This window comes from Bombus pyrosoma, linkage group LG7, assembly GCF_014825855.1.
Source record: "Bombus pyrosoma isolate SC7728 linkage group LG7, ASM1482585v1, whole genome shotgun sequence".
In the NCBI taxonomy this organism is placed as follows: Eukaryota; Metazoa; Arthropoda; class Insecta; order Hymenoptera; family Apidae; genus Bombus; species Bombus pyrosoma.
In genome coordinates this window covers 18862767-18875012 of record NC_057776.1, presented here as the reverse complement: position 1 = coordinate 18875012, position 12246 = coordinate 18862767, and the positions used below count along the sequence as shown (strand labels likewise).

General features: G+C 35.2%; 1 protein-coding gene across 3 annotated transcripts in view; it reads right to left on the bottom strand.

The window, feature by feature from the left end:
* The window catches only part of LOC122569065 (BAI1-associated protein 3), a 123860-nt gene that overhangs the window by 6341 nt on the left and 105273 nt on the right, over window positions 1-12246 (bottom strand). For 2 of the 3 annotated variants that reach the window (XM_043729528.1, XM_043729529.1), the window contains exons 11-19: window positions 11488-11691; window positions 10584-10742; window positions 10312-10481; window positions 8394-8501; window positions 8142-8291; window positions 7100-7151; window positions 6173-6214; window positions 681-826; window positions 66-282 (exon numbers count right to left, since the gene is read on the bottom strand). In XM_043729528.1, the coding sequence (XP_043585463.1) occupies window positions 66-282; window positions 681-826; window positions 6173-6214; window positions 7100-7151; window positions 8142-8291; window positions 8394-8501; window positions 10312-10481; window positions 10584-10742; window positions 11488-11691 (1248 nt within the window). The remainder of the gene's footprint in view (window positions 1-65; window positions 283-680; window positions 827-6172; window positions 6215-7099; window positions 7152-8141; window positions 8292-8393; window positions 8502-10311; window positions 10482-10583; window positions 10743-11487; window positions 11692-12246) is intronic. The other variant, XM_043729530.1, reaches the window with a different exon arrangement.

Genomic DNA, 12246 nt, shown 5'->3' with positions numbered 1-12246 from the left:
TTTAAGAAGCTGATTCACACGATTGTCAACTTAAATATCCCGTTTTGTTTCTTTCTCTAACGTACCTGATAGAAGCAAGCTGTAACATCAATGGCGGAGGTACTATGTTTCACAATGTATTCAGCGGTACAGATCCGATCAAGTTCAGTCGATTTTCGTACCCGTTGAATCGCCTTCAATTTAGCCAGATCCAACCATTTATCGACAGCTGGTCTGAACCACTCGTAATACTTACAAATTGCCAAAGTTTTATGGTCGGACTGCGGCAGGTTCTCCTTCATGCTAAAAATATGACATTTTCCTTAAAGAAAATCATTTTTTATCGAAACCTTTTGTCAGAAATCCCATCGATGAAGAATTTCAATAGTGCCTTAATATTAGAGCCTCGCAATTAAACATTCAATTTTCTCTTCGATTTAAAAAGTTGCAGAGTCATTTAATCGTCTAATTTAATTCCATCGATTTCCGAATATTTAATGTTACAAATGTCTCGTCGTAATAAATTACTTGAAAGCTAGTAAGAATTCCAACAGCTTATCTCTATCTCTAACGGCCATAAGTACAAATTTTGCATTATATTTAGTTTGAGAAATAGTTTATTCTTCAGTTTGATATTTTCCGGACTGCACAGTATATTTTTACTTTTAGTCTTCCAATATAATTAATTGATTGATAGTTACGTTATGAAATCCTGCAGAGCCAAGTATAATTCGAACATTGGCGTTCCAATCTCCGCTCCAGGTGGTAGCACGTACTCTTCGTCCGCGTTTTGACCGTGAAGTTGAAGACAAGCTGTGGTAACCCTGGCTCCGAGTTCGTTTTGCATCTATCAAATACATTTCTTCCGATGAAGTCGAAGAACAAGGGACAAACGTCTGATTCTACCAATGCTTCGGAAGTCTTTTCGTATTTCCACCACTTTTTACTTTTTACGCAAGTTTCTTTGCCACGCGATTTCTAATAACAATTATTTTTGAAGGAAAGATCTCTTTAAATGTAATTAAGAACGTTTAAACGTTGTTCACAGATTATACAATTTCGATAGAGTCTTGATAGTATCTTGATAAAGTAATCGTTATGTAACTATACTTTAGGAGAATTTAGTTTAAGAAATAAAATCATAGTAGCAGAGAATTTACTAACAAACACAATAGCCGGTAGATTATTCAAAAATTAATCACTTTTGCCAATAAAATCTCCCGAAACCTTTTCGAGGCTGCATAAATAGAAACGTGTACCTAGACGTTCTTTCGAAAATTAATTATCCCAAACCAAGTCCTGTACAGTCGTTTCAAAAATTACTTATATATATATCTTCAAATAACTTATGACTCGGTAAGTCAAAGCAGAATCGTTCCTTGCCATTTCAATCATCGTATAAGAAGCAATTAATTTTCTACACATGTCAAATGTCACGTATTTTCCGGAAACGCGGTTGATTCGCCCGCAAAATATATGCAAATTCCCCGGCAACGTGATTTGGAGATTTGATCCTTTCAATTACGGGTAAGTACAAACCCCAGTGTACGTCGAACACTTGATAACTTTCGAAATTGCTGGAATCCCATGATAACTCGTTTATTACACGGCGCGTCAGTTGATCGTCGATGAAACGTATTTGCAAAGGAAGTAAACGTCTTTCATCAGAAAGGTAGAATAATTAACCCGCTGCCTTGAAGTACGTATTGAGTTTCTCTCTTCAAGTATCGAGTTCTTGTCTTAGTTGGAACAATGTATAGTACAACTTAAACGAGTTAAATCTGATACTGTAATTTTACGCTTACGCTGTTCTACATATTTGTTGTAAACCCGATAAAGTCCGATGAATTGATTATTCCAATGGAATATATTACTTTGAGAAATATTCTGACTCGCTTGACTTTTCTTCTTGATATTTTTCAAACGCTTCAGATTTAACGTTCAACGAATAAATTTACCGTTACGACGCTGTCGTATAATTAAAACCGAAGAAACCTAGCCATGTTTTTAGCATTTGAGGCAATGAATTGATTGTTAGAACGGAACGATATACGACAATGGAATTTAATTAATTAACTAATCGATGAAAATTAACCGCAGAATAGCAATATTCAGTTAAGGAATCTCAGCCGAGTCGCTGTTGCAGAAACTTTGTAAAAAAGCGTAGGTTTTCCGTAATAAAGTAGAGTAAAGCGTAGTAAAAATGAAATTGCGTGAAAAAGTAAAGTACATATTTCTCACTTAGAACTTGACGTTAGTAAACGTTCCGTATTACGATAACGAAGACAAAGTGGGAATAGTCGTCTGAGCTTCGGAGCTTACCTGGTATACCACTCATTTAGGATAAGCACGATCTCCGATTTTTTACCAAATTTTTACCCTCCTTATTTCCGTTCTAAAATATTCGTCCAATTTTCAACGGAAACTCTATCCGTGACTGTATAAAAATTACACACAATTATTAAACGAATCGCATTCGTTATTTCAACAGCCGCTTACAAATCTCTCCGTCATTGTTGATCCACTAACAAGAGTACAATTTCCTATACACAAGATCAACTTGGATTTTCAAAGTAAAGATAAAATAATCGATTTTAGCTATTCGGTCGAACAATTCCCATTATTAACATATCAATAGAGATAACACTTTCTTTGAAAAGACGAAATTATTTCCCGAGGTTGATAAGCAATGTACAAAATAATTGCTGCTCCTTCAAGGCCTCATATTTCCCCATTACTACTAACTCAATTAACAAGAACGCAATTTTCTCACAGAGTCGAGACGGAGTTTATTTCCAACAGGAATACAATTTTACAAAAAATGAACTTATTTTTCATAGCAAAGATAGAATAATTGGTTCTCGCTATTTCATTATCCGCATTTCAACATCACCGTTAATTCGATTGAAAGGGGTACAATTTCCTATTTATCCAAGATGCAGCTAAAATTTCTAAAATTCGAGATCCATGAACAGCAATAAACGAATGATTTATAAACATCTATATTTTCTCAATTTCTGTCTGCGAAATAGATTTAATTTTCAAAGTTGAGGACGTTTAGTAGACACACACATTGGCGCCTAATCGTAGGAGAGATTCATAAGGCAACGGCTCAAGTACAGAAAGTTACAGGATTTCCCTTGGGTTTGACAAAGTTGGTGAAATTGTATCGAAGCGTCTAAACGTTTTGGAAACTTGCGTAAAAGTGGTGGACACCCTACAGAGAGATAGGTTAACGGGGACTCGACAGGGACGTTTAAGTGGCTGTGCGCGGGAAGCACATCGTTGGAGGTGCAAGAAAAAAAAAAAAAAAGATCGATTTGCGTGCTTGATATCCTGTGACTACGAGTAAACTAAGTATATTCCTACCGATCGTTCCGTTTTCTTCTGAATTTCGTTGGAAGATACGCGAGATTGACGCGTTCGATAAGACCTCGCTTGCCTTTCCAATGGCTTTCGTTTCTCTTTCCCTTTTTATAATTTGTATGTGTTTGGCAATAAGGTGGCGAGAAGATGCACGAAATAGTCAACGAATATTACAGAAGAGAGAAATATTAAAGTAGATATGCAAATGATACGTGAGTATCATATGATATGAATTGTAGATGTAAAAATGGAATTAATATTATTTCTGATTTAAATTCTTGGTGAATCCGATTGTAAAAATTCGAAAATGTTACAACAATGGTGTTTATATAGATTCTTTATATAAGCAGAAATATATATGCTTCGCGTCGATATACCGAATATTCTCTAAATTAAAACCGCAATATTGATCCGTTTATACTCGATGTTTAATGAGCAACATTGTATTTTAATAGGTCAGTAACTGTTCCTAATTTTACTGCGTTATATCTTCTTAAAAGAAAATAATGTGATCGACGTGTTCCTATTGTTAACAATTGGCAAAGGAAACAATCGCTCAGTTGACTCCCAAAATCAATAATCAACAGTCTAAAGTCGATCGAAATAAAAAATTACAAATTTCGTCATTTGTAAAACAATCTTACGCATTATCAATTATTTCCTTGTTCACCGAATGAAAATTAAAAGGAGAAACTTAAACTTCTCTCGCTCCAACGATTCAAACTCGAAATTAAAAGTTTCGATTCCAACGAAATTCGTCGAAAACACGATGAATTTTAATTTCTCCGTATGTATGTGGTAGACGCTAAGTAAAATCAATCGATAAAATAAAATCAATTTACAGAAACACAGGAGGCCAAGCGTAACCAGAAAAATTTCACTGTCTAAAATTCTCGAACCATCGAAGCTACGTTTCTATTTGTTCGCAAATTCTACCTCATTAATAATACGGTAACGTTTGGCGAGCGCATGCATCGGGTTCGATGTATATTTCCTATGCGGTGTCCGGCAAATTACGCGGAAGATTCATGCGGAGCGTGTGACGTGTTTAACAAGCAAGTGGTATTCCTTTGATAAAAGAGAAACGCGTGCACCTCGGCTGGAAATAAAAGAGCTGCCAATGGAAAGCAACGTCATGCATCACGGTGTGGCCCTTCGCGTCTCCGGCGTCCCGTGAAAGATACGGTGAGAAATTACGTGCTTTACGTCAGCACGTTCGCGCGCCAATGGAAGTGGCAACGAATCAGCCGGACAACCCTCTTTCATCCGTCCTAGATCCACTTTTTCCCTCGTGAACCGTCAGGAAATTAGAGTATCAAGACTTGGGATAATTGCGTTTACTTTTCTTTTCAGGGTTATTGAACTTTCCCTCGTATTTCACGTTATATTGGTTGTAAAAAATTGTTTCGAATTTTCGAAAATTAAATTTTTCCATTCCAAAAAATTCGTATTCGTAGACTTACGAATCTTTGAATTTTTTAATCTTTGAATCATCGAACCTTTCGTAATCTGGTTTCGTATTTTTAGTTAGCTTCGGGTATTTTATTCTTTTACAAAATATGATTTCGATACATATATTCTATTCGTGGAACATTTAATAAATTTATGTGGCTTTGATTTCATTGGGATTGCGTATTCACGTACCTACACGGTATATTACTTGTTCAAATGCATAAAATATTGGGTCGTACATACACGCTCGAACAAAACTATTTACTTTCCGCAGTAAATAGTTATACTCTATATCGTTCTTTATATCAATAACGTATGCGATAGAAAACGTAATTAATTAATATGAAACTCCTGATCGTATGTAAAAATTGATAATCGAATTAGACGATACGCTTCGCCGAATCTTGACATTGAAACTAATAAGAAATAAAATGTATCATATAATGTTATAAATAAATAGACCATAAGGCTTTAATCCTATCAAATTGCAAAAAGCACGATTGTTCTAGAACTAAGAAAAATTTGTTTCGATTTCAATACGCTGTCGATTCGATTCCACTTCCATCGCAGTTCCTTTTCAAAAATAGCAAACTACACTTATGAACATCAAAAACTTCATTGAGAACTACATACAGTGTAGACAGTAGGCTGTCTGTATTAATTAATTAATTAATTAATTACAATTTGTCAAAGAACACCTGTAGATCGTTATTTCGTTGAGCTGTTTCTCAGTCGGAATATTTCCTTCATAAAGAAACAATTTTCCCTTTGATCTCGTAAAATGTTTCATGTACGCGGAATAGAATCAAAAGTATTTCTAATAGCACCGTACTGATGCTTCTTGATATCATTATCAACCGTAGAAGCTACTTTACGATATTTGTTCGAAATCAAGCATCGTGTCAGAACAATGCCAAATATTTTACTACATCAGCAAGTAGAATTTTGTGCGTTTCTTTCGGTTAATTTATTTAAATCCTAAGTAATCTGAGAAAATTCTAAATTTTACTAATGATCCAGAACTCGAGAAGAGGCGGTATTTACAAGTAATCATTGTAGAACAGTATTCAAGAAACTACTGGCTAATCAACCGCTATTCTTTCTATTTGCGTACTTAAATTTTTACTCGCGCGTTAAAAAATTAATCTTCGTGTACAAAGAAATTTCTAATCTGGAAATTGTTTGTCTGTTTGGTATTTTCTCTTGTCGTTTATTTAATTCCTTCCTCCTTGATAATAATAAAAACGTACGCGAATAAAAGCAAGCGGTTTCGATACGACAGTTCAAATGTTACATATACAAGGAGATCGAAGAAGAAAGATAGAGTAGAAATAGAAAAGGGTTTTAACAGTTCGTGGTGGCGATGAAAAAGTACCTCGGATGTGTTCTCCATGTGTTTCGCCACGTGTTCCGCCAGCTATGGACAAACATCTCGTGTACAGTAAGATCGCGATGACCTGACGGACATATCAAACTCATCCTCAACATCGTTCCATCCTCGTTCAACCTAGCCTTCAGGTCACTGCGATTTGCTTATTTATAGGGTGTCCCTGCTCCATCCTTTCCTTTACTTTTCATCTCACAATGCAAACACCCGAACGATATAAACGATACTTGGATCGCTGTAATTTCGAAATTTCCACTTACTTTTAACTTATTTTTTCCCGACATTTCGTTTATCGCATTTTTCCTGGAACACCCTATATATAAAGAGTAATATGTTCTGTAGTTATTTCGATGCAAGGACGTCGACCGAATTCGCAGAATTGAAAATAATCCAATCGCAAGAACACCGAGTAAAAAGTAACCGATAAATAATTTCTTTCTCTCTATTTCACTTCTAGACGCGTGAATTTACATACAAAATTTTTCTCTGATGTCTGTTCCTCTTTAACTTTTATCAGCTCCAATGCCGAGTCTTGCTTCCTCTCTTTTACGAAGTTCTTCGAGGGACGATTGTTTTATCTTTAAATGGATAGAGGTAGCTCTTCTTGTTTTCGATATCGATGGAAAATTTGAGAAAAAAAAAAAAAAGGAAAAACACGATCGACGTCTTGAATAAAGCATAAAGCCAAACATAGCACATCCAGCTTCACGAAACAGTGAAATAAAATATAGTCGTGTGTCGTAATGATTGTGTGCTTTGATTCTGCATCGTCGCGATCTATCAAGTGAGAATATTTCATAGATATATGTATAAATAAATAAATATATATATATATATATATATATATATATATGTTTCTCGTTCGTCTTTCATATTTGTTGGAAATGATCGCTTTTTCACGCGGGGTTTGCTTACCAACTTGTCCAATTGCTTATACACCGCCGAGAAATATGGCACGCCGTTCGTGCTGAAACACAACATTTCATCTATCGTTTGTAAATCGATTTATCTTCCCTTTAACTTGAAATATTTATCGTGGATAATATATGATTTTCTTTTACCTGTGGTTAAACAGTGAGTGTCGTATTTTGCAAACTCGTATTTTTATAAAGCCAATGAAACAAGTGGAATACAAGCAGAAACATATTTCATCTATCGAATGCTATAATAAATACTATACTTTGGATATTTTTGATAATATTAGATACATTTTTACAATTTTTAATCTCCTGCGTGCAAAATGTCTAAAAATGTATAAAAATCCGTAGATCGCTCGTAATGTATCAACGATAGAGCTACTGGCGAGTAACGTAAAAAACTGATACGAAAATAATAGACCTGCGAGGAAAAGATACGATATAAGCGAAGGATATCAATCTCTTGTCATGTACTTTATTAAAGAAAATTATTGAAATTTCCAAAGATCATGGTCGTAGGTGTACAAAATAAAAAATTGGCTACTCTAGCAGTTCTGACGTTGATAGTACGATTTTCGTTTGGAAATTTTATTTCTATATAACAAGTATGTTTCTCCGTGCATTCGCAATCGTATGTAGAAGGATAAAAGAGATTCGTACGTTTCATTCGAAAAAGCAATTTTCCGTAGAAGTAAAGAGAACCGAAGGTAGAACAATTTTCAATAGCACGGTAATCGGTTAGGCAACTTTGATGTTCCGCTTGTTAAAAAATAAGTCTAATATTTATTCTGCGGTAAAATTACAAAGTACGCGATACTCTTTATATTCTCAAGGTTTTCAAAAGCAAATAAAAGAGGGGAAAACTATTCTCCGCTGTAAACACTGTTCCACGCAATATACACTTAACCGTAGGTATTCAACTTTTAATCAAAGACCAAATACAGGGGAGAACGTTTTATCACTTTGTTTTGCTAACGAACGCAAGTTTGGCTAACTTTAAATTTCAGTTCGTGGGGAATCGAGGAATTTGAAAAGCTCACCTTTCAAAGAGACTGTTGTAGTAAGTGAGTCCCTGTTCCAAGTCCACCAGTAACGCGGTTACTAAGTTGGTGAAGTCCTGCAAAACCTTATCTGCATCCTGATCGGGTTCTTTATCGTAACACATTGTCTGCTGCCTCGTGTCCTCGTACCTGAACAGGAAACCAACGTCGTTGACCAAAGGTAGCGATCGAAGCAGAAAAATACAGAGGGTAAGAGAAGATGAAATGAAAAAAGTTCGATCGAGCACTAACCATTCGAGGGTTCCCTTTCTTAGGGCGGTTATTATTTCTCCGCGGATTTCCTTATTGAATGGGCAACACGCACGGAAGGCTTTCATGTTCGATAGCAGTCCTAAACATCTGTAGGCAATAAATAATAAAAGTATTTTTATATTATAGACTCTCAATATTATTTTCAGTGACGATTCTTTCGTTCAATGATACTTTGATTTTATCAACGATAAAATTTGTATTTTTATACAAATTCACACGTTGAAGGTTTTCGGATACGCTAGCTTTTCAGGATAATCTTACGTTATATATAACTGTTATATAAAATTGGTTAAATAGGTTACTTGGGGAACAGCAAAGATCAATTTGTTTCTTAGAGGAAATTATCATTCCGAAACATTTATATTTTAATAGCCTGCGGCTCATAGTGTGTAACTTGTACAAAATTATTAGCTACGTGCGTTAAAGAATTTTTCTACTAAAAATTACATATAATAAATTCGCTTCTAATTGTTCGAGAAATTATTATCAGCATCAACTTATTTACAAAATAGTTGTGTATAAATATAAACGCGATTCGTAATTTGCCTGCGCAAAGTTTGCAACGAAAATCCGCCAGTCTAACAAATACATATATCAAATTCCCAGTAACTTTTTTGAGCTAATTTTTTGCACAAATTAAACTCTGCTTCCTCTTAGCGTGCTCGTTTTAATTTAACTACGTAAGCTCGGAATCCGCGTGTAGATTCTCGCGAGCACGGTAGCGTTTTACTTTCAGAAATTCACTCGTGCAAAGTTTGAAAAGTTAGAAGATAGATATAACAAAAAGGAACGAGATTACCACGTACTGTAATAAGAACACAATTATGCTCTTCGTTCCTATGGATGAATCGAATTAAGCGTAATAAAGACCGCATCAAACGAAGCATCCTTTCAACGGCATGTAGCGTCAACAAAATCTGTCGTAAGTTAACGCTACTGGTATCGTTAGAAACACGATATTATCCCCTTTAAAATGCTTTTTGTTTTGTCTCGATGGGACTATCCGTTGCGGAGATACCGTCGTTTTAAGCAAACCACAATTTTTGGTCTTATCGGTATCTTTGTCTTTGTTGCACGCTCGCTCACTGACCTAGCCCAAGCCAACTACGTGTACGTCAGTCAAAGAAAATGTCCGAGTCAGCGATTACGTCAACGACGTACGCACTTCCGAGGAAAATAAGTAGACCACGACGATTCCAGGAATTTGTCTGCCATTCTTAGAATCTCGAGTCTCGAGTGACGCGCTTCCAAGTGCGCATATCTTGGAAACTAGTTGGGATATCGCCATGAAACAAAGATCATCGTAAAGGGCATGCTTTCTACCATGTCCCGACTTCTGGGTGAGTTATAGGGAATATTGTGGAATTTTTCTGCCAGCGTTTCGTGGTCAAAGCTTTCATTGTTTTTCAGAGGTATGAAGGAGTACAAGGTTTCTGGTTTAAGGGACGGTACATTTTTGGGTAGAATGGGTAGAATGGTCTTGATTTTAATTCGTCTGTATTTTAATTTGAATCTTATTTGCCTGTGGCAATAGAAGTTTCAATCCGCTGCAGTTTCTTCCTGTGATTTAAAGACTAGGCGATAATAATAGTATCAAATCAATGGTGTATTAACGTAGTATAATTGTACAGTGATGAATGAATAAAACGATAATACAAATGTAGAGGAAAAGAAAATAACGTCCAGATTACGTACCATTATAAAGAATTTATGTTATCTTCTTTTATGTTTTCAATCTTTAAAGCGATTTTCCGATGTCTAGAGGTTAACAACACCAAAAGATACATAATTTCTGCGATATGAATTTTATTAAATAGAAAATATAGGAAAAACCGCAAATAGAATAGAATTCATAAACGATACGTCGCTTCTCTCTCCTTCTAAGAAAGATACGCACCTAAGAAGATAATCCAATTTAGAGATGGATGGTCGATGCAATGGCGGGAATAGCACTCGGTGCTGTCGAACTTTCTTCAACGTTACTTCGAGGAATTCATTGAACGACTCTGCGAGACATTGTTCCTCGTCTCGAGAAAGAGTGTCCGTGTGCCATACATTGTCTAATTCCTATTGAAATAAATAAATATCTAATTTGTTAATTCCTATCGAAATAAATCAATAGAGAACGTGTTATATAATAAAGAAAGCGTTTGTGAAATTAAAATAAACCTGAAGGAGACGATGAAGAATTCTTGGGTCGCACGCTGATTGCCTGGATGTCGCTACCCATCTAACTAACGCTTGTTGGAGTTCTGTGACATCACCTTGGACGGCGTGTTGATGAAGAATCGTTAGTGCCGTTTGTGGCAATTCTCCTGTGAAGTCTTCCTAAATGAGGCAGGGAGAATCACGTAGTTACGCGATATATAGATTACTTTATTAAAGAGGAGGACAAGAGAAAATACATTAATTAAGAAAATAATTCAGTTCTAGCCTACGTTGAAGTAAATTAAGCGACAAGCTGTTGGTAATAAAATAAAACTAAAAGTTGCCTTGTTTTCAACTGTTTCTTGTTATATCTTTACAAACATTTTTTATTCTTTTTTTTTTTTTTTAATTATAGTGCGACGGCAGTAAAGGATGTATTTTCAGAAATATTTACGAGCTTCTTTCGTCCTTTTCAACTTTTTGCAAGAGAAGTAGTATCTATAATAGTTGTTTATAAATATTTCATGGAATAAAAATAGGAGAAAAATAGGGATTTTTTTTCTTGTATCGTATTATTGTATAATTAGAAATATATTTTATTTTCGTTATATATAGTACGATCACTATGAAAATTGCTATTAGAAAAAATATGTACTTCATTTTATATCCCTGAATTTAAAAAAGAAAGCTAACCATATATTTTTTATTGTGCATCTCAGCAAATTATTTATAAATGGATATTATGAAAATCGTTATTTTTTTTAAATATTCAGTTCGTTCCGTATTTCCTTAATTTTCAAAACGAAGATACAACCTCGAGAGTTTTTATCGGGAATTTTAGGTACTTCTTAAAATAAATATTTAAATGTTTGTATTTTATAAAGATATAAAGAACAATGTATATTTATTTGTTGATGGTACATACTCCTTGTTTGTTCATCTCGTGATTGAGAAAGACCGTGTAAAGTCTCTCCTGCTGTCTGAGCTCTCCCCAGTTGTCTTCTTCGGATGTCCCGCGGTCTTCTCTCGTTGATAACCATAGCTTTAATCTAATTCTACCTTGAATTGTGCTTCGTTGCGTTCTGGCCTCTAGTTTGTACCATCGATCCAGCCCCGTGCTTGGAATATCCTGCCGACAAACGATCCTCTCTTGTCTACCCCATGTTAGAATATAAAAAGAACTGCAATCGAACTGCAATTTTAAAATTAACGTCCAGTAAAATTGCTTTGATGATCGATAGATTGTAAGAACGATACCTATGCCATTAAATATGGAAACGGGCTATGTAACATCTTTTCTTTTTTACACGATTTTATACACGTTTCGTCAATGTTCATGTTGCTATGCATTCTTTGCTTTATTCGATTGAGTTCTGGCTATCAGAATTTAGTATGACAGTAACAGCGTTCTATAAAACTGTCGAAACGAAATACGACGCGATTGAAAAACTCGAAAATGGTGCAAGTGCGGCAGAATTAACAAAAATACATGGTGTTGGAAAAGCCACGATCGCAGAGATTAAAAAAAGAAGAACGTGATATCGAAAATTATCCGAAATACGTAGATTTCTCAGAAATTTCCTACTGGAACAGTAGGAAAACCTCAAGCACACTGACGTAATAAAATGGTTTCGTCGCGATGAAGGCGATAATAATGACGAATTTATGTAAATGAAAGCGGCGA